We start from the raw sequence: 24,289 nt of genomic DNA, 5'->3' as shown, positions 1-24,289 counted from the left end.
TATTTAAGTTATTTCTCTTGTAAGTCGAGGTGAGGGGTAGTCATTTAAGTTAATGTTAAGTATAGAAGGGACATTAAATTGTAGTATTGTGGCTTTTTCTTTTAAAGGGAGGGCTAAAGAATATTGTATAAGTATTAACACGCTTATGCCATTTATTGGAATAGGACCTATATTGACGTTGGAAGTATCGAGGAGCTTAGAGGTAAGTAGCTATGACCATAATTCTTACACCAAGTTCTCTTTATGAAAAAATGTTCCTATCTCTTATTGCAAATGTTCTTCTAAAGAAAAGAGTAAATGAATATAGTATGTACAAGCCCTTTCTTGATAGCTCCTGTTAAGCACCCTATCGATTATAATTGTATGTATGTGCATAAGGTAATGCATGCACAAAGGTTCTAAATCATGAGATTTTTCATACATGTTCTCTCAATAAACTTATTGATTATTCCTATATGTAGTATAGCATGAAAATGTATCTTATTCATAAAAATACATATACATCGGACTAAGAAAGATGATGAAATGTTTTGATTGCAAAGGAAATGAATGGAACGTCTCATGTTTTATGCTTTAAGTGATGCTTTAATTGAGTTTCATGCCTTATGCTTTAACTAATGCTTTAAATGACGTGAAGAAAGTGTTTTATAATGTCTCTATGAACCGATGCTTTAAATGAGGCAAAGAAAGTGTTTTAAAATATCCCTATGAACTGATGTTAAAATGTCCCAATGAATTGATGTTTTATGGATGCCATGAAAGATGATGTTTAAACTCATGCTTTTAAAGGATGTTCTTCCATGAATGAATTGTTAAATGAAAAGGACTGAAAGGATTGACATGAATGAAAGAAAAAAAGGACTGAATGAATGAATGTTTTATTGTATGAAAATGCGTAACGGTCATATGAATGAAAAAGGTACCAAAGGAATGGCAGATTGTAATGCCAGGTAAGTAGTAATAGTAGTGCACCCAGTGCTGCCCCCTAACTGAAAGAGATTCCCAACTTGTGGCCACGGGCGGAATCCAAAAGGAAGACCGCTAATCCTAACACATGAAGCGTAATAGTGTATACCGGCCAAAGAAAGTGAAACATGAAAGTGTAGTTATTTCTAAAATGTTTATGCATGAAATCATAGTTATTGCTTATTTCTTAAATGTTTTAGCAAATGTTTATGTATGCATGTTTTCAAAAGAAAAATAATAGATGCCTAGTATGTTCACTGCATGGTGTACTACTTACTGAGTATTCGACTCACTTTTGTTTTAAATGTTTTAAATGTCTAGGTAATGACAAAAAGGCTAGGGAGTAAGGCACTACTGCAGAGAGAGAGGCAGACGCTTAGGATTTTCCCTAACTAGAATAATTACGTTTATGGATGATGGGTTATGTTTATGTATAGACATGTTATGTTGGGACGGACTCTAAGAGTCTCTTATGGATGAATGTTGAATAGAATGTCTATCAAGTTTTCCCCTTATTATATTAAAAATTTAGAGTACATGTGTGCCATGAAAGAAAGAAAAGGGCAGGGGCGGGGTTGTGACACTTCCCCTTTTCCAAGGTCCACAAAAGGCGTGAGAGTGGGATGCTGAGTGTGACCGGGCATTCAGCAAGTTAAAGGAGTATTTGGCCCACCCACCACTCCTCAGTCAAACCAAGTCAAGGGAATGCTTGACTATATGCCTAGGAGTGACCCCGAACGCCATGTCTATTGTCCTAGTCCATAGTGAGGAAGGGGACCAGCGACCAGTCTAGTACACGAGCCATGCTTTTGAGGGAGCTGAGGCCAGAGATACCCATGAACAGAGATGCTAGTGTTTGCATTAGTCACCACCGCCAAGCGGCTTGGCCCGTTTAGTAAAAGCCACCTCAGGCCAAGAAGAGGCCCTTCTTCCGGATCACACAGTGGCCCGAATGGTTGACACATCGGCTATCGGGATCAATGTATTGGTCATCCAGCCAGCACCACCAAAGTGGGCAATTGATATCATGAAGTACCTTGGAGAAGGCCAAGTCCTAGGCGACCAGGAAGAAGCGCGAAAGGTTAGAAATAGAGCAGCGCATTTCACGTTGTGGGAAGGAGTCCTGTATAGAAGAGGTTTCTCCAAACCCCTTCTAAGGTGCGTCTCGCCTGAAGAGACCCAGTATGTCCTAGCTGAGATACACGAAAGAATCTGCATCAATCATTCTAGTGGAAGGGCATTGGTCGCCAGGGTCATGCGTGCGGGGTATTACTGGCCCCACTCCCTTTGGGATGTAGAGGACTTGGTGAAGAAATGCCCCAAGTGCCAAGAACATGCGCCCATTCCCCACTGCCTGCCGGAACAACTGACCTCCATTGTGCCCCCCGACCCTTTGAACAATGGGGGCTTGACCTCGTCAGCCCATGTTTCGAGGGCAAGGAAGGAGGGAAGTTTGTAATAGTGGTAGTTGACGCAGAGGCGTTGGCAACAATCATGGCCCAAGCCATCACAAGATTCCTCTGGAAATCAATAGTTTGTCGGTTTGGCATTCCTCAGAGTTTCATATCAGACAATGCCAGTGGAAGTTCGACTACTCGCATTACCGGGAATGGTGTGTAGAGCTCAGGATCAAAGTCAAGTAATCATCTCCAGGGCACCCGCAAGAGAATGGATAAGCAGAGGCTACCAACAAGACATTGTTGAATATCCTGAAGAAGAAGCTAGGAGACCAAAAGGGGAAATGGGTTGAAGAACTCCCCGATGTACTATGGGTCAACCTAACGTCTGTCAAGGACCCCACGGGAGAAACACCCTTTGCGCTTGTCTATGGGATTGAGTTGAACACTTCAACCCATACCACAATGACAAATGATTAAAAGAAAACTTGGATCTCTTGGACGAAAGGTGAGAGCAGGCAGCAAGACGGATGGCGAACAACAAGAGGAAAGTCAAACAACAAGTGAGTCCGACCTCAAGCCTTCAAGGTGGGAGACTTGGTTCTAGAGCAGACAGGAGTCACCACCCAAGAAGAAGGGAAGTTAGGTCCTGATGGGAAGGGCCCTATGTGGTGACAACTAGCGGAAGGCTCGACTTTTACCGCTTGAAGGACCAGGAAGGTTGGGATCTGTCCCTACCATGGAATGCCAAGCACTTGAGAAAGTATTTTGTTTAAAGATTGCGGGTTCGCCCGACTATGTAACCAGCAACTTATGAATGAAAAAATATGATTTCATCTCCATTTGAAGCTACGACCACACAAGCTATGTCCCCGGACTTGCCACGATTCATTGGCTAAGAGCTAGAGCCTCTTGTGCTCTACCCCATCAATAGCTACTCGGACGCAAGTCCCTTGACTTGCTGACCTTCGTGCTACAAGCCAATTCTCTAGACTTTTCGCAATGCGTTGGTCGGGATAGAGCCCCAGGACTCGCCCACACAACCAATCGGACACAAGTCCCTTGACTTGCTGGCCTTCATGCTAAAAGCTAAGTTCCTAGACTCGCCAGGATGCATTGGCTAAGGGCTAGAGCCTCCTGAGCTCTACCCAATTAACAGCTAGTTGGACACAAGTCCCTTCACTTGCTGACCTTCGTGCTACAAGCTGAATCCCTAGACTCGCCACGATGCATTAGCTAAGAACCAAAGCCTTCTGAGCTCTGCCCTATCAACAACTAGTTGGACACAAGTCCCTTAACCTCTAAGCCATCATGCCATGAGCCGAGTCCCAAAACCCGCTGCGTGGCAAGGTCGAGCTAGAGTATCCCGAGCACTGCCCACACGGCCCCTCAAAAACAAGTCCCTAGACTTGTCAAGCCGTTGTAACGCCCCATACCTGGGTGGGTTGGAGAATTACTACCTGTCACTTATAAACATGTTTCCTAATACATCTAAAAATCTCCAAAGACTTCATAAGTAAAAATCAATCTCATATCTTCTAAATAAACACATTATAAACTTCACAAAGTCATTACTACAATAATAATAAACCAAGGGGTCCACAATCTCCCGAAAGTCATAACATACCAAATTGATAAATCCATAAGTCCTACTAAACCAAAAACATAATTAAATCTAGAAGACATCAAATCCTAATCCAGGTCCTCAGTTGGACTCTCCACATCACCTGAAAATATTATGAAGATTAGGGAGTGAGTTATCAACAACTTAGTAAGCAGAAGACATATACTAGCGTGCAGACATGAGCATTTACAGAGTACAGTATGTAGAACAAAATAAGTTTTCAAAAGTAACAGAGCGATAGTTTAAGACAAGTAAAACTCAGAGTACTTTGGCATAACATAACTTGAGCATCATCATCATATCAAAACAGAGCATCATCATCATATTAAAACAGATCATCTCACATAGCAGAGACTATGTTTCACCCCCGTGGTAGGATTGTACTAACCCCGGTGGCCAAACAGGGTAGAGACTGAGGTGAAATATTTCCCTTATTACTCTCGGAGCCCCGAGTGTGCACACAGGAAAGACTACAATAAAATCACTTTGTTTCCAAAGTGGGAGCACTCAGAGATAGAGAAGTTGGTACCAACCCAAACAGAGCAGAGCATAACATAGCAGAGTAGAGCAGAGCAGAGACAGAGTCAGATACAAAATCAGCACACCATGCCAAAGGTTTTCAGATGCCATATCAAAATAAAATAGAGTACCAAAATATAATCAAATCATTCTCACATACTGAAAACAAAAGTCGAAGCATCTTTCTAAATCAATGCACAATTTCTCAGATTCTCAATATCGCCATTTTTTAGATTTTAAAGACAACATGACAAAATTTAGCTCATGTTTAGAACATGCATGTCAGAAAATATTTTTCCTTTTTCGTACAGATTTCATGAGTAATGCAAATAAGCGATCGAGGTTGGTTTTTCCCAAGTTCTCATTTCATCACAAAATATGCAAAGTTTTCAGAAAGTCAACCTCAATCTTAATAACTCGTATAAAGCCTAGTATAGGAACCCTGCTTACCTGAATCCTGCAACGTATTATCTATGTATTGAATTTGACCCCTATTAATCTCATCACCTATTGATAGAAAGCAAATATACACAAAGTGTTAAATGACCATTGGGTCAACTTCGATCTAAATAATTAAAACTCATTATTCCAAACCATATTTAAGCAAAATAACTCAACTCAAACAGCCAAATAATAATCTGGACAGCCACAGTTCAACCCAAAATACCATATACCAACTTCAATATTGACCTATACACCCACCAAAACCAACGTCTACTCAAATAATCAATAAATCAAACCCATTTCAGCCACCCATAACTCCAATCAACTACCAACAACTCAACCAAAACAGCACTACACATTAAACATTTTTCTCCGTTCACAACTCCACAAAAGAAAATCCAACACTTCTAAATGTTAATCGGCACCCAACAAGACTCACTACTATTTATTTCTAAAGCACAAATCTAACAACTCAAATTTTATTCTTCTTACACATGTAAACAAGCGACTAAGAAAGTTTACAACAAGGTCTTATACCTAGCGTCGAGTGGTGATCAGTGAAAGAAATGAGTGATGCAACACTGTCTAGAGATGAAAATAATTCCCTGTGATTCAGTGAAAAAGTCAGAATTTTGTTTCTTCAAGAGAGAAAAATTACTCAACTATGTGGATCACTTACGGTTGGAGGCTCTACAGTTATGAGAAACCAAGTAGAACGACGAAGTCACGGCATTACAACAAGCACAAATACGCACGGCAAAATCCACCAAAACCATGGATTGCACTTTAAAAAGATTTTAATTCAATAGCCATTTCATGTGAGAGGAAGAGAGATGTGAAATCTTAGAGAGGGAAAGAGAAAAGAGAAAGTTTACCAATTGAAGGAACTCTCGGCAACCCAAGTCTGAGTTTTCACCCAAAATCACTGCACCAAACTCACTGGAAAGCCACTGAAATTCACAGGAGGTCAAGGGAGAGGAGATGGGAAGGGGTGACTATTGAGAGGAAACTGGTGTGAGAGAAAAAAAGAAGAAAGAAACTGTAAAGAGTGTGGGAGATGGGTACTGGGTGAGTGAAAATCGGCTAGAAGAGAAACAAAAGAAAAACCGAAAAGAGAAAGAGATGGAGAAATTATCGGGAAGGAGAAAAAAAATAATAAAATAAGAGAAAGCAGGTAGTGGGAAAAATACCTACCCATACGATGTCGTTCAAGGGCCTTAACACTGGGTCTTACACCGTTGGACGACAAGGCCCACCCCCACGGCTCTCCGTAGGGTTGAGGCCCTGAGCATCCCAACGAAGTAAAATCCAAGTACACAGAGGGAGTAAAACACAAAATGAAAAACAAGCACAAGTACACAAGTGGCAATGAGGAAAGTCTGGTTCATATATTCGTATATTGAATTTACATAAAAGCTCAGTTACAAAAGAAAGGAAAGCAAAATAGAGGGGGCACGATGCCCATACAAAAACCACTAAGAGGATGAAGGAGGAGCACCCAGGGGGAATGGGGGCATTCTTGGCTTCCCGAGGATCCTGACAAACACATAAGCCTAAGGGTTCAACTCCAAGGATCCCAGCCTCAAGGAGTTGAGGTTCGTCTGAGGATGTTCCCATAGATGGTTTAGCAGCTGTTTGAGGCCTTCCTTGGAACCATACCCTTAGGCTGCGTTTTGTATGGCCTGAGTGCGCTGAGTCTGGGACCTAATCTCCTCTATGTACTGGGTGTTGTGCTTCAAGCTAGACTCCATGATCGAGATTTGAATGTCCCGAGCCAAGATAGTCTTCGTCACATGCAGCGACTTGACTTCAAGATCATGGATCTGAACCTCCTTCCGTCGCACCTCAGCCTTTGACGTTGGACTTCCCGGACTAGTGATAAGTGCTTGAACAGAAGCCGAGAACGTCGCTTGATGGTTAGCTCCTGGTCCAGCTGGTCCTTCTCCTCCTAAAGCGCCAGGATCCCCTTCTGTAGATCCTCCTTTATCTTATCTGAATCTTTCTGCGCTTTCCGGTGTTGTTGGATCTCCAGAGAGGCTCAGGTGAAGTCCACTTTGACATCGACCATCTCCCCCTTCATTTCGGACTTCTTCCTCTTTATCTTTTGGACCTTGTCCCACAGGAGCGCATGTTGCTTCTTCAAGGACTCAAGGTCCTCTATTAGCCCATCGCGCTCTATGGAGAGGGTCTCAACTTCCTGTTGAGCCTTGCAAACCTCCAAGCGGGCAAGAAGAGCTAGCGATTAGAGCGCTCGGGTCTCCTCCTCGAGCTCCCTGCGCTCTTTAACAATAATGCCCCAATCGGTCCATAGCCTGCAAAATAAGAAAGTATTAGAAGAAGGAAGGGGAATTCCCCACAAGGCAAGCTAATTAAAAGGCAAGACATACCTGCATCGACCCTGGCTTGATCGAAACCCGGGCCAATGGTCTGGCTCGCCCCAGGACCAGCACAGGAAGAAGAGGCCATGCCTGCCAACAGCTGCAAGGACCGCAACACGTCCTCAATGGACTCAAGGAAAGGCCCATGTCAGAGGCTTTTGAAATGCCAACCTCAACTCGTTTGGGGACCCTTGTAACGCCCATCCTTGTGGTGGGACTTTGTACAAAATGATTTTAGAAAAGACGATGGGAATTACCGTTCGATTTAAAACTTTTTACTTCCATACCCAGGGTGCAAAACTCTACGTTATAAAATAAAATGTGCTTAGTAAATAAAAGAGGTTTGCAGCGGAAAACATCTATTTTAACAATAAAAGGCCTCTCATACATTTAAAATCTCATGCCTAGACTTCCGTGCTCTTCCCTATGGGCCGTGTCCGTCTTGACGCGTGCAGTTCATTCTGTCCCTGTGGGGGGAGGAGCATGCATAAAAACTAAAATGAGTCGATGACTCGTACATATTACTTCATACAGTTAAAATATAATAATATAGGTTTTCATTCATACATTCATCATTCATACATACCATACGTACATGCATACGTGCCTTCTTTTGAAAACATCACTAGACGGGATTTTTCTTTTAAAATGGCTTTCTTTTCGTAAAACGTGTCTCCCGTCGGTGCCGTCATTTCTTCAAGAGTGCGATGCATTCATACGTAATTTTCTTTTCACTTTCATATGCCAGTGCACACTGTTACGGCCCGCTTGCTAGGGTTAGCGGCCCTATGGCCAATGGATTCCCATTCTGTCAGGGTGCAGCACTGGGTGCACTATAAGATACTACTGCCCGGCATTGCAATCTTCTCATTCATTCATTGGGTATCCCTTTCATTCATTCACATGGTTGTTACGTATTTTCATGCATTTCATGCTTTCATGCCTTTCTTTGCTTTTCATTCATTCATTCATGTCAACTCCAAAGAGCTGGAGCTTTCATTCTTTCCTGTGCATGAGCATGAGCTTTCATTCATTTATTTTCTTTCATTTAACAGTCATTTTATGAGAAAACATTCATTTTCATGAGAAAACATCATTTCATGAGAAAAATATCGTTTGGAGTGTAAACCCAAAAATCATGTTTCATGCCATGCATTTTCGTGGAAGATACATACAATAGATACCGCGTATAGTCATCCATTCACATGCATACAATTAATACTTTGGGTGCGTAAAAAAGGGCTGCCAAGGAGGGGCCGTACATACGTATACCTTTGAACACTTATGCTTAACGTGCTTTTCATAAAAACATCTTTCGTGTCGTTTAGTAAGGAAAGAGCGTTTCGTTTTCATTTCTTGTATTTTAGAAAAAACTCTAGAAGAGTATGAACGCAATACTTACCTGGACTCCATGCTACTTTCATATCATGCAGTCCATTCATGTGCTTGTCAGATGACAACCTACATACATACACACAACCTTGACGTCATTCTCTATCTAGTACATAAGCAACTTAAACTTAGAAGATATAAGCTACACTCCACTTGGAACATTTTCCTTCTATCACATGCTCTTACGTGTCCTTTACTATGCTAACACCTTCGGGGACCACGTACGGTCACTATCTCTTCCGAACTCGACGTTCTTACCTCTAGTGCTCATCACTAAAGTGAACCCGTGATTCACCTTAGGATTAAGACAGTAAGACATTCGTCTTACTTTTCTTGTTAACCACATTCCAACGCATGATTCTGACCGACAAAATCACACATGCCAATCCTAACAATACAACGTCGCTGCCTCTATGCATCTTAGCCCATACTAAATCATCATTCCCATCCATCCAAGCCACAAGGCTCTAAGCCAACTCTAAGACTTAAGTACCGTGTAACTGTGCTCAGGACAGATTACCCATTACATATGGTGAATCCATCCGGCACATGTGTCTGACCAGATTACACATGTACCTTACCCATTTATCACCTGAGACCAACATATAACATGTTGATCACCTGCTCGTAGGGACAAGGGCCATACTTGATACCAACCTTCTCTTAACTCGGCTAGCATGACTCTTCATGTTGCCTGTCCCTTTTGATAGTTCATCCCAACACTTAACACGACAAGGCTCTGTTCACAACCACGCCTTATGTCACGTCATCTAGCTTGAGACTACTCCCAAGCTATACCATGACCTTGTCACATCACTTGACATCCCACTATGTCATTCTTATGCCAACACCTAACTCATCAAGAGTACGGTTCCTCACGTACTCCTATAACAACGTGACATCTCGTCACAATCCCGTTGTGCCATTCCTACGTTAACTCCTCACTTATCATAAGCACGACTGCTGGTAACCATGTCACTTCGTGACATTCCCGATTCATGTTTCCGCTGCGCACTCCTACACTTGTTCTACTACTTCACCCATACTCTCAGCCATAAGTCAATTACGGTGACACTCGTCACCTCAGACTACAGGCTACATCATAACTACTTCGGGACACTATTCCACAGTTCCTGATACTACTCATCACACTCTACGCCCATCGACCACACAACCATCCTTATCTCTATGACATGCCACACGGTGTGTCGTTGCACCTCTTGGAGTACACTCCACGTATACTCCATTTTCACATGCTACGCCACATCACCACTGAGTACACTCAGCTAGTACTCTTCCCATTCCACATGCCACGTCACCCATACAGCACATACTCCACAACCACATTATATAGCATATCACGATATAGCGAACTCCACAAATACTAACAGCACAGTGCACAACCTAATCAACTAATCAACATCTAACATAAATAACGAGGGATAAAGGGTTGTACCATCGACGGGATAACCAGTGTGTTGCTCGCTGATCGTCATGGTCGAAGATGTCGGAAGGGTCGTGCGTGATGGCTAACCCACGTACGGTGGCTATTTTGGCGTTTGGATAGCTAAGTGTGGTCTTGGAATGGCTCATGGTGGCCTTGTGATGGTGGCAAAGAGTGTAGCATGACGGATCTGGCCGTGTGCAGTGGCAGTCAATCACGAGCAGTGACTGTCCACCGTGCATAGTGGCTACCCACCCATAAAGTGGTGGTTCAGGCTTAGGGTTAGACCAAAGGAGGTCAAGGAAGGTTGCTAGTGGAGTTGTGGAGGCTCAATGGTGGTGGCACGGTAGTCCATGGTGGTGGAGGAGAAACTGGCCGTGTGTGAGGTGGCGCCAATGGAAGGGGCGGTGAGGCTCACTAGAGTGCGGCGGCGCCAGGCTAGGCAGTGGAGGAATCGGGCATGGGGGAAAGCTGCGTATGATGTACACTGAAGGAGAGGGAGGAGAGAGAGAGAGAGCTAAGGGAAATGTGAGGGAGAAAGAGAGAGGGGCTGGGGTTTTAATCCTGATCCCTTCGTCTTGGGATCTTCAAAACAATCTGACGATGGGCTTTAAAATACTAATTTGAAATGCGTAAACATTAACTTATTTAAAAGCACTAAGAGGAACTAAGATAGAATATTATTTAGAATAATATTCCTTCATCATTAATAAAATGATGAAATCTTACTTAACATATTTGAGAGAATAAAACCGTTAAATTAATTTAAAGATTTCGTCATTATTTAAATCACGTAATATTTTAAATAACTAGAATAATTTCTATAAAATGATTCCCCACAATTATAATATTTTTGGAGCTCTTTAAAGATATTATAATTGAGTTATTTAAAATATTACTTAGTTAAATAACGATGGGAATATTCCATTTAAAATATACATAACTTCAAAACACAAAGCTAGCTTTAGAAATCACAATAGTATCTTTAAAACACGCCAACGGGTTTCGACAAGCATAACGAGGCTTGCAGTCGTTAGAGAGAAGGGGCGGACTGTTGCATAATGCCATCCTTGGAATTTGCTTATGTCAGAAAGAATGAGCCTTACGTCAGAAAAAGGAGTGTACGTAAAAAGGAAGGAGCGGGATGTTACAACCTTGATCCCTAAGGAGGGTTCTTTAGCTTGTAAGGGCCCCCCGTCGGTCATTGGCCGAACCCCCTCCTCGGCCGAGTGTGATCTGTTTGTTGGGGGCCTTGGCAAGGACGCCTTCTCAGGAGAAGCAAAATAGGAGTCCACCTCTGACTCCAAGGAAGATCGCAAGGGGGCCACGAGATCAACACCCGATCGTTGCTTAGCTCCATGACGAAGGGGGAGCTCGAACTTGCCACCTCCATATCGTCCGACATCGAGAATGCAAAGCAGGATGGAGCCCTAACATCTAGGAAGATTGAAAGGGCAGCATCTTCTAGAACAACGACCCCTGGGAGAGAATGAGAGATTGGGGACTCGGTTACGGCCATGGGCAGAACGGCTTCCCTAGCAAGCGACTCCTCGAAGGAGACGGAAGATGATAAATGGTCAATTATGCGGTATTAATACTCTTAAATATCTTGGATTAAAAGAGTTTTATGTGTTAAAATAATAGTATTAATTAGATAATGTGATTTAACTTTGTTTGACATGTGAAATAATTTTTCTTGTCCCTAATTAAATTCAGAAGGACTCATAAAGCTTATGTGCTCCAGGATTTATCAAGAGTTAGAGCTAAAAAAAATCATCACAAGGAGGCCCACGTACAAGCACTTAAGCCCATGAGATCCTAGCCCGAGAATCAAGAGCATGCCTCACAAGTCACTCCTAAGTGCTGCGCTTGGGAGAGAAAAAGGAAAATGAGGCTTAAGTGGAAAGTGAATGTGGGTTTGTTAGGGGAGGAACGCACGGGCAAAGGCAAAAATGAGGAACACGCATCATGCTTATGTGCATCATTTTGGGAGTGGAACGAAGGGAAATGGAGAGGCTGCTACACACGTACAGAATGGACGGGAGGAGTTTTTTGGAGAGAGAGATATAAAAGGGAAAGAAAAAAATCGGTTCCTCTCTCTCATATATTTTTTATGTTTTTATTTTTTTCTTGGAGCTGGGCGCTTCAGCCTTTTATTTTTTTTTTTTTTTATCTTTCATTTTTTTGGGATAGGATTGGCTAATTTTCTACCTCTTTTTTTTTTTGGTTTGTCTTTGGAACATTAGTATTGATTTCCATTTTTTTATTTTGGTTCTTTTTAGATATTCAAATTTGACGGCTTCTTTCTCTGTTTTTCTTGGTCAATTTGGCCAGGGCGTTTTCTTTGAGAGGCTAATTTTTGCATTCTATGGTTTAACCCATTTGGGTTTCTTTTGCTCTCAGATTTTGTGATGGCTTTATTTAGATTGATTTTTGTTGCTAGAAATACTATGTGTAGCTAATTTTTATTTTCTGAAGCTTGAGTTATGGAATGAGACTTGATTTGTTTTGGGTTCTAGTTTAACGCAATATTTTGTTGATGAATACTGATTTCACTTGTTGCTAGTCAGATTTGAATTGAACATAAATTGGAACTCTTGCTCTTGATTTGTTGTTGACGTAAGGCACAACAAAAGCTTAAAAATTATCAAGATTTCTCTCAGTTGTTTGTTAATATGTGTTTGGCTAGTAAAGTAGTGAATTCCTAAGAAAAATATTGCAAAACCTGAGCATAAATTCTTTTTATCTTCTGTTTATCAATGCCTTGACTGGGTTGTTAATTGAGAAAATTATCTAGGAACCGAAACAAAAAGAGTCTCATACCCATCCCAAATGTTTGTTAATTTGCCGTTTCGATTAGAAACTTTAATTCCAGTTTTGACTTAATTTTTATGGAAATTAAATTCATACTTTTTCTTTTCTTAATTCATTGTCAACATTCCTCAGATTGCATTTCATTTTATTTTCCATCTCTCATAGTCGATACAATTATTTTATATAACAAAATTTCACAAATGCTTTGATAAATCCTTTGTCCCTGTGGAATATTATCCTAGACTTATCCTTGATATAACTTGACACATCTACACTTGGTAGCACATGTTAGACTGAGTCAAAAGACTCCATGACTGTAGCCCCATGAGGGGCCGAATGCATAAAGATCTCAAAGAAGGCGGCCGGGAAGACTTCGTCATCTTCCTCCTCTTCGACAAGGAACACTGGTGTACAAGACGCTGGCGGAACGGACGTTGAGGCGAACGTCAAACACTTCACCTCGAGAAAAGAAATGGACCCCCCAGTAGAAGGACCAAGGGCCTCTGGGCGCTCAGGCCGGGAGTGCCAGGATCCCCCAGCCTCGCTTTTGGAGGACACTCGAGTAGAAGGAGCAAAGACCTTTGGGCGCTCAGGACGCACACATTGAGACCCCCTTGCCTCGCTCCTCAAAGCCTTGTGAGGAGAGGGGGGCCTAGTCCCTCAAGCTCCTCTCTGTGACAAGCCCCCTCTGCTCAGGAACGCCTCAGTGTCACCTCAAGGGGCCATGCCTACCTCTCCTCAAGGAGTCCTGCTCTCTTTGTCATGCACCTCCTTCGATTGTTTTCCCTTGCTACCTGCCACAGGAGAGCTCGAGGGATGCTTCTAACCCAGGGGTGAAGAGGGCTCCCTTAGGAAGTCCCGCCTAATGACGTATGAGTGGTTGATAGTGATCAAGTAGGTCCTAATGTTGACGTCAGACAGCACCGTGTCAATCTCTGCGTCATAAGGATGGGTCGATGATCAGGCTCTTGGGCTGGGGGACTTCACGGCCTGAACGGAAACCTTCTTGTGGTCCTTCTCTCCCTTGAGGTACTCCCATCCCGAGTCTGAGATAAAGAAAAATTTTAGAGACCAGTCTTTGATGTGCTAGTGGCGTGACTCAAGGCTGGCGATGCGTCTCCCAGGCAAATGTGCCTGAAAGTTGCATAAGTTCCCGTTGAGGTACAACACGCGGTATACCACTAGAAACTCCTGAGCTATCAAGTTTGGATACTCCTCCGAGCCGGTGCTGAGTACCCTCTGGTAAATGATACCACTGGTGTAACAGCCCATTATAAATTCACTAGCGAAATTTCTATTGACTTTAGAAATCTCATAATAACCCAATAAGTTTTTACGAATCGACCAATTGCACAGGTTTTAGTCTGTCAACATAGTCAGTGTTATCACTCACTATGGTGCTAAAAATATGAGTTTAATTATTTGAGATAGTTAGAAGTGTCAGAATACGTTATGCTCTACGCCATTAGATTCAGTTGATTATTTAGGATTTTATGACGCAATAACTCATTTTCATAATTTCGGACGTAATGTCTATTCGAAATTGGAAAATTATTTTTAGGGGTACTTCGGGGTTGAATTTTGATAAAAGATTTTCATTGTAGGTTAACATGAATATTTAGGATTTTTTTAATACTAAGTTCATTATATTTGTTTAGAGTGAATAGTAACCTCAATAAGTGCACCAAGTGCAGAGTTTTTAAAATCATTGTGTGGAATGTTCAAATTAGGTTAGAGAAGTTTTATTTAGACACTTGGCAAGATCTTAGTCACACATAGTAAATAGTATTAGACACTTGGCACCATGAGGAACCCTTAGATGGATTTGTTAAGGAAATCGAGGTGTGAGATCATGCCACCTAAAAAAAACTTTGTTTCATCTGATCAACCAAATTGTGCCAGACGAAAGAGGGTTTCAATCCTAGCGAAATACTAAATGATTGGGATCCAATTGAAACTCCAAAAGCTTGGTTGAAACAGAAACCCTAAACGGTTTCCCAAACCCTAAAGTTGACCTCGAAACCCTTTTTAATCTGATTCCTACCATTGTGTTTAACCACTTGATTAAATCACTTTCACATGCTATTAATTAATCAATTCCTTGTTATGACATCGTTATCCAACTTTTTAAATTTTGGAAATTTGATTGGGCCAAGAAAAATTGAATTTGGGCTTGATAGCATGCCAAACCCTAACCAAACCCCATTTAAACCCCAAATTGAAGCCCACTTGGTTGAGGCCCACCAATGCCCACGAATTTGGTCACCTTGGCAAAGATTCATGGAGAAGTTTCCTCCCTCATACGGCAGGCCATCTATTGCCCTTGGCTGCACATAATAGTGCCTTGATGTGAAGGAGAAATCCACCTCATCAACCTCCATACCTCACAGCTGCTGCAGGCAGTCCTTACCCCTCACTACTCTCCACTTTATGTCACATGGCTACCTCCAATTAAGGGTCATTCAAGCCCATAACTTCCTCCTCCAAAAATCTAAAGTCATGCAAGACACATTTCACTCCCTTTCATCACTTGTTCACCCCATTCTTAGAGAGAAACTCAAAAGAGCTCTCTTAGGCAAATTTCTAGGTCTTTTTTATGTGGAGATTTTTTACCATTTGTAAGTATTTTCCACGATGACTCCTTCATAAAAGTTATTCATCTTTGGGTTTAGTTTCCATGAATATCTTATTAGTCTCATTCCATGCTCATTTGATTAGACAAAAGTATTTTTAACCATGGAAAGGTCATTCTAGGGGTGAAACTGGAGAGTATGTTATGTTTTGAAATTTTTGACCAAACGAATGGACATATCCTGGTCCAAAAATTTAATGGAGTGTTTTAGCATGTTTATATGAATGTTCATAGAGGTTTTATTCCATGACTAAAACTTCTATGATAGATTTCCTTAGATCTAGAAACTTGAAAACTAGAAGTGGAAAAACAATTTTTGTTTTGAGAAAGTTTGAATATTTCATGGTTTAATCTTACTCCAAAGACTTTGATATTTTATGTGATGATCCTAAGTCTCTTATATAAATGTTAGGATGTTATTTTCAAGACATTTAGTATTAATTTTAAAGATATGATTTTTCTATGCAACAGGATTTCGGTTAGGTCTAAGATTTGATGTTTTGGGTTAGATCCATATTTTATTGAGTTTTAGCCATAAGATTTTAAGTTTCATGGTTGGATCTTCTTTAGGACACATCTTTAAACTATGTGATGTTTAGTTTAAAGATCACATGTCTTTAAGCCATGGATCAAGAGATTGATTAAAGTTAGTTGAGAGAAAAGTTTATATTTTTGGACTAAGTGTAAAACCAAAAACTCCAAGTGTTATTTTGTGATTTTTGGTGACTTTTGTTTGATCATTTAAAGCATGGTTGATCTTAGAATGATGTTATGAATATGTTTGAAGTAAGATTTGTTTTTTTGGAATTCTTGAAGATGTTTTGAATAAGATCAAAACTTATGATTCAAAAGTTTTTTTTTAGTTAAAAAGTTTGGATCTTTTTACTAAAACGTTTTGGGTTGATGATTAGTAAGTTCTTGTTGGATGTTTTAAGTATGTTTTTAAACTTAGGATAAGAAGATCTTTGTTGCAAAAATTTGGTTTGATCATAAGTTTTGAAATTAGAAGAAGTGCGACAAAAATCAAGGAAAAAATCCTATCATAGTTTGTTTTCCATAATTGTGATTTGTTTTAATTTGTCTGAGTTGAAATTTTAGTTTAGGACAAAATTTACATGAGGAATATAAATTTTAAAAATTTTTGGAGTTAGGATGTGAAATCCTTAAGTTCGGGGTAAAATGGTCATTTTCTCACATGTAGAGGTTTAAATGATAATTTTATTTTAAGTTAGATTGTTTTCATGCTTCTAATTGTTAGTGATTAAATTTCTAATTTTTAGAATCACTATTTTCAGTTGCTCATGTTTTGCACTTTATTCTCGTAGAACGCGACTATCGAGGTAAGTTAGCTCTTAACTTACTATTAGTTTATTGTGTATGTGTGATGGGTAAAGGAACTACAGTTTATGTTCGTATGTCGTTATATATGTCATGCCATCACATGTTTATCTATTACACGAATTATTATGTCACGAAATACTTATCTATTATACAATATATTCTGTCTCATGTTACTATTTGTTTAAGTATGTCACATTACGTATGTCATCTGTTACATGTATGTCATATCATATAATATTCACCGTCACATGTTATGCCATGTTACGAAATGTTGTCTATTACATGTTATGCCATATTACAAAATATTGTCTATTACATGTATGCCATGTTATGAAATGTTGTCTGTTACATTTATGTCTCAAAGTATGTCATGTCTGTCATCTTACGTTCATGTCATGTTACGCTACGTTAGGACTTCTGTCTTTTTATATTCATGTAATCTTGTCTCAAATACAGTTTGTGTATCTCGAGAATAATCTTGTTAAGTTATTCATGTCAATCACGACCCTAAGTATTAGGATGGGGTAATATCCTAGTGGAACTCTTTTGTTCACCCTGGAGCATCTAAATAGGTGTGAACTTCCCTGGGTTGACAAAATACAGACAACAGGTTGCGAATGGGGCCTAACTAGCTGGTCACTGGAGCGCGCTAGGCACTAATGCCGATGGAGCCACACTTTATTTTAGGTGCATCTATAGCAAATGTGGCACAAACAATTCATGGGGCCACATCAACTGTGGAGCATACATTACGTGAGACACAATGATTGTGACATGCAGAATATGTGGGGCCACAACAACTGTGGAGTACGTATTAACCCACTCACAGCTGGTATAGATACTTGTGTTGTGATGCAGTAATCAGCAGGGACACACAGCTCAAGTGAACCCGTGTAGCACCCGTTTGGTCACTTTATTAATTAAGTCTATTGAATAAAATTCCAAGTTCATGTATTTCACGTTCAAGTCATGTTTCACGTTATGTTATGCTCAAGTTTACGTTCATGTCAAGTTTTGAGTTTGAGTCATGTCAAGCTAAGTTTCAGTTTCAGTTCAAGTTATGTCAACTCATGCCATGTTATGTCAAGTCACGTTATGCTTAGTATTTCATGCCATGTTATGTCAAGTTATGTTATGTTTACTATTGACTTGATTATGCATTTATGCCTTCATTGCCATACATGCATCATTAACATGTGTAGAAGTTTCCTGTTAAATTGCTGAGATTTGTAATCAAATCTTACCGTATTTATCCCAACTATCATTTCCCCCAAATGGTAGGCAATGTGTCAGGATCAAAGTAGAGTGCAGACACTGGTAGACTGGAGGAGGTTGACTAGACGTTGCAGATGCGACATAGAGCTTACAACTTCCATAGCTAGTTTTTTTGGACAATATTCTGGCCTCGTTGTCGAGTTACTCGATGAACTGACCCAGTAGTATATTTTGGTAACGTAAATATGGAGTCTGGTCTCCCATGTTTTGAGATTACAGTATTCTGAGACTTGTACTATAATCGTGGAAGTTTATTTTGTTAAGTATGAATGGATTATGGTTTAATTAATTAGGATATTATAAGTTTGGTGCATAGTATTGCTAAAAAAAATTATCTGCTACAAATATTGTATAATACTAGATGCATGTTAGGAATATTACATCTTATATGTCATAACGGGGGACAAGTAATCTTGTGTTGCATGTCCCGATACCTCAGATGTCCGTCCAATCCAAAGCAAAATCTGAGGGCATCACAACTGGCCACAAGGAGCTGCCAGGCGTCTGGATGAAGCTGTGCAAGGGCCAACCTCAATAAATTGAGAACGTAGTGAACAGGATGGCAAAATGGAAGTCGGAGCCCTTTTTTGAACATGAGAGGGTAGAGCACCACGTGGCCCACCATCCCGCCAATGTTTGCAGCAAGCACGTAGTGCCCGAGGACCACCAATGAATGAATATTGTACTTCACCTTGAGCGCCCAGAGGTCGATGGTAGAAATTGATGACTCCAAGCTCTTTCTAGCGAAGTACAAGGCTTGGAACCAGAGGAACTATTTGGGGCCATCGAAGCCGCAGATAAAGGCGTGAAAAGTGACAGAAACAGTGAAGGAATTGGGAATTGAGGTGAAGGAGTCAGCCGAGAATGGCGAAGGAACTAAGAACATAGAATAACTTGGTTGGAAACAACGAGAAACAAGTAAAGAAATCAGTTGAAGGTGGTGAAGAACAGCAAAAAACTCAGTTGGGAACCACGAAGGCACTGAGAGCTGGGAAGAAGACAACAGAGAAGTTGAAGATGATGAAGAGGGAGTGAGGCAAATGGTGAAAAGGAAAGGGGGAGGACCTTATATAGGGTCTCACACAAACTGAGGCACCGTTTGACGTTACGGGTAGGTGGCCTAGGGAAGCCCAAATAGCATAGGGCTGTGTAGACATGGAAGGTCACGTAGGGCGCATGGAGAGCATGGGAGGTCACCTGGTCCAACCGTTAGGAGACATGGGGATCGCGGAAATCAAGGTGACGCCCCCATTGATCAATCAGTGAAGGGCTACAGAGGAGTGGGAAGCCACGTCGAGCACGTGTGAAGCATGGGCCAGTGCACGGCCCGAGACGAGGAAGACACCTCCTGAATTTTATGTTCGGGAAGTTTGAAAGACAACAAAAGCCTGAGTGCTTACACACATTCATGACGGGGAAAGACAAGGATGTTTTAAATTCCCACCACACTTGTGTGCTAGGAATTCGCAGGGTACAGTGAAGGGAGTAATCCCTAGGACTCGCCCCGGCTAGGTATAAATACCCCCTCCCTCAACCAGAGAAGGAGTTCAAACACTTTCATACTTCAGCTTACCTTCTCTCTAATTGAGCATTTCTCTCTTTCTCTCAATCCCAATCACTAACTTAAGCATCGAAGTTACCACAGCCATTGAGCCCCCCATTCTCCGTTTAAATAGGAACCGGACCGAGCCAAGTTGCATGGAGTTGCCTAAGCTGCGAAACACGACATCAACAATTACGTAATGAAATTGAAATTCAAAAGTGTTTGTTTTAAAGTGATTTTAAAAAGGAAATGAGATGATATGAGATGAAAGCATCTTTATTCCCAGACAACCCTTAGTATTTATGCATTTAAATTTAGGGATCTCTTTAGTACTTCTATCGAAAATCAAAACTTAATTTTGTCCCAACAAAATTAGAGTCACCATTCACTTGTCTCTTTTATTGCACACTTTCATATCTTCTTGTGTTAAGGTCAAACGATGACATATATCGCCATTCCTTTTTTTTTTTTTTTTTAAATAGAAATTTCCTCTCATTCATAGAACAATGTCTACAATACATTCTTTGTCTTTCTATAAACAAGTTGAGATAAAAAATAGGTGCCTCTTCTATGCATGGTAACATTATGGTTAACAATTTCTCCAATGCAAACCAACACAAAATTCAAACAAACACACACGGCAGCATTAAGCAAACCAACACACACGTCAACATTATGCAAACCAACACACACACACAATTTAACAATCTCAAAAGTGGTTAACAATGTAAACCAACATGGTAATATTATGGTTAACAATTTAACAATGCAAAACAACAAAGCCAACACGGTAACATTATGGTTATCATTGCAAACCAATACAAAATTCATTAATTATAGGCTACCGAACATAATGAAAACAAAGAGAAACTAAAAAATGGTTAAAAATTCAAACCAACACAAAATTCAAATGGCCAACAAACAGTGTATGAATGGATTCAAAGGTACAAACAATTTGCTCGAACCAGAATAATACAGTTGATGAAATCAGTCCAAACTAAACTCTATCACCCCTCGAATGGCTACTGTGAAGAAAAATCACGATTCAAATTCAGACCCTAGAGCAGCTCACAATGTAGGGTTTTCCATTTTGAGTGTCCAAAGATCCAAATACATACATCCAACAAGTCAAAACTGTGCAATATTTCAAATGAAAGCCATGACAGTTCGGGATTTGGATGTGTTCGATTTGTGCAAGAGAGAAGGACAGAGTTCAGACATGGAGGAAACCGAAACAAGAAGTGCATTTGTGCAAGAGAGAAGGACAAAGACTTACATGAAATCTGACCGATGAAGAGGGGCCTCTGAAGATGGTGGCAAACAGTGCAAGAGAGGGCTGATACAAATGAGGGCAATCAACACTCGAGAGAGATTTTCACGCGAGACCAACAACAAGAAAGGAATGGATGGGTCGATTGGGGATAGCAATCCTAAATCAAATCCCTAATTTAGGAATCTGGATGGGAGGGAGTTTTTGAGGTTTTCCCAAATTTTTTCCCAAAATATAGAGATAACGGACGTTTAGGAAAGCAGATGAGAATGCTCTATGGAGGCTAAATTCTTCTTGTGGTTGTTCTTTACATTAGTCATGAGAGTATTCATTGATCATAAGGGTTGCTAACCCTAACACACATGGGTAACAGTATATATGCTGGCCAATGACAGTTAAAAGAAAATGAATTTTATGCACTAATGAGGCTGAATGTAAAAATGTGACAAGATGCGACTGCCAATGAAATTGCATGGCTGAAAATCTATTTTGATATGTTACATTATGAATTAGTGCTTACTTGGCATTCGATTTATTTTTGCTTTAATAGTAAATGTCTTAGGTAAAAAGCGAAGATGAAGCTAAAGGATTTGTTCATAGGAGAAGAGATAGAAGAATAAGCTAATTTACAGACATTTTTAAAATGATTGTGTTTATTGTATTATATTTATGAAAGCTTTCATACCAGACGTAGTTCAAAGCAAAAGAAAAGAGTTTTTAACAATAGTGATATTCTGTTCTCTTAGGATTTTCGAGGTGGACGATGTATGAGGAATCCCGGGAGAGCAGGGCTCTGTAGAATCCATGATTCCAACTATCAAAATATTAGCAAGACCCCCACCTTTTGTTAATATGTACCATGTAGCTTTACTTTCTCTAGAGGACATCCACAAGGGAATTTGAGCACAAGAGTAAGGTTACAGTTAAATTTGTTTTCCGTAACTATCAGGCAATGACAAACCCTGTAGTACCAAGCATGTTGACATGAACTCATTTACTCGACCCAACTCGACCTTCATGGCATTTGCACAACTTGATTTCATCACCGACCAAGACCCCACCTTGCAGCTTGTCTTGAGTCTAATCTCGGTCATCCTTGCGTACACTGGATTGAAAAATGTTAGAGATAAAGTACATCGATGGGGTAAGACTCGCACATCCCTGCAACTTGCCTCATAAATAGACGCGCAGTCTCCCTTATGAAAATCGCCCACAAGGCATTAAGCCTTACTTGCGTGGTCAGAAGTATGGCCTATGAGTCTGTAATCCTCTTTTCCCATGCAATCTCTTGTTGAGACATCATTGTTGGAGTACATGCCTTGGTATGTTATCTACCACCATCTAAACTCTTCTGTATTATCTTCTTGCATTCCCAATTCCATACCATATTGCCCGTTGCTCGCCCCAATCTACTTGTACGTTACATGTTGCTCGCTTAACAGTCTTTGTTTCCTTCTACATTTGCATGTCTTGTGTACTGCTAGCATGCCTTTTGCTCACTCGATATAGAACGCGTGTCTTATGGTTGCCTTAATTGTTGCTTGTTGTAACTGCCCAGCCCAATAATTCTAAGGTTAGAATATTAATAATTTTTATTGGGCTTAAATTATATTTAATTGGCCATATTGGATAAGCTCACGAGCGATAAATTATTAAGGTTAATTAGGAGTATTAATTAGGCTCAATAACTAGGTTAAATCTCATGTATTATTGAACGAGTTAGACTTCTTTTAGAATTTAAAGATCGGCCATTAGAAATTTATTTCAATTTAAAATCATCACTGATTGAAGTCTCCTACGCAATCTCAGTCACTGCCAACCCTTCATTGCATGAACTGCTAGATCATATTTTTAAATTCAAACTCTCTTATTAGATTATCACGACTGAGTGCTTAACAGATTAGTATCACTAAATGTATTAACCGAGTCCAACTCAAACTCGTTGACACTATCTCCCAAATCTCTCTACAAATATCTCTCTTCTATGTGCTATTTGGAAAAAATCATAAACCTCCATAAGTGCAGCGGCTGAACCCAAGATACCCAGTTCAGCACCGTGCGTTTTCCACGTTCACCAGGCCAATAGCCAACTGGCCGATTCCTCATCCCTCACATTTTCTCTCTCTTTTTGGTTCACGTGATCAATTTCATGCCGAAAATATTGGATTAATGCTGCGAGGTAACTAGTTTGATCATAAATTAGGATTAGTATATGTTAGCTAGTTACATATATTATTATTAAAACCGGTTCTTTGAAAGTTAGTGTTTATATACCACTCACGTCATGATATTTGCAAGTACGTCATTTATCATGTTTTATTTTGCATAGTATAGTTATGTATGTATTATGCATCTCATGAATCTCGCATTGCATAAGAAACGTAAGCTTTCATAAGATCAAGTATAAGATAAGCTTAGAACAGTTAATCAGGTGATTATTTAGATGCATGGTATCAATGCGATTTATGGGTAGATGTGCAAGTCACAGAGCTAAGCATGGTCTACCATAGTATGCTAGAATACTATTAGCGGCACCCCTTGCAGCTGTTGGATGTGGGGCCGGTGCACAACCATACATACATGGTTAAATGTGTGGGCTAGTATAATAAGTCAGATAAGCCAAGATAATCATGTATGTCATAACATACGTATGAACAGTCATAATTTTAAGTTCTTATTATGAAATATTTTATGAAAAACCTTATGTTAGGTATGTTTACGTTATGTTGAGTTTCTTGATGAGTCATTGACTCATTTTAGTTATTTTATGTTTTTTAACCACCATATGTCAGAATATTTATGAAGATAGAGTTATAGGATGAGATTTAGTCCATGGAGACATGACAGTGGCCTAGATCATGTACATAGATTTTAAATAATGATTTTTACGGCACAGACTTTGATAAATTTTAATAAATGCTTCTGTGCACTCTCATTTATGGTTTTAGTATTTTTATTAAAGAATGATTTTATTTTGTATATAGAATCTTTGCATCTGGCGTTTCTTTATGAAGACAACTTTTAAGTCACGGTCAGTAGTAGCCCTCCAGCTCTTGAGAATTTTTAAAAGTGACTTTATTATTAATCATGGAGAGCGGGGTATTACACCCGCCCAAGGTGATGTTCAACTTGCTAGCTTATGCTCCCCACCCTGTGCTCGCCATAATGTATTGCTCACCCTGTGATGTTTTTTATTACACATTATTTGCCTGACTGCCTTCTTTCCAATTGCATTTACCCGCATGTGGCA

The 24,289-nt window shown here is 40.2% G+C and overlaps 1 protein-coding gene across 1 annotated transcript; it reads left to right on the top strand.

Annotated features, from left to right (window-relative positions):
* Positions 1-1,918: 1,918 nt before the first annotated feature.
* LOC121262069 lies at positions 1,919-2,425 on the top strand. The gene has a single exon (XM_041164501.1). It carries the CDS (start codon positions 1,919-1,921, stop codon positions 2,423-2,425), a length of 507 nt encoding a protein of 168 aa, XP_041020435.1.
* Positions 2,426-24,289: the final 21,864 nt, after the last annotated feature.

The sequence above is a fragment of the Juglans microcarpa x Juglans regia genome, chromosome 4S, assembly GCF_004785595.1.
Source record: "Juglans microcarpa x Juglans regia isolate MS1-56 chromosome 4S, Jm3101_v1.0, whole genome shotgun sequence".
Taxonomy (NCBI): domain Eukaryota; kingdom Viridiplantae; phylum Streptophyta; class Magnoliopsida; order Fagales; family Juglandaceae; genus Juglans; species Juglans microcarpa x Juglans regia.
Note: the sequence above shows the minus strand (reverse complement) of the source record. Positions and strands in the feature narration are given on the sequence as shown.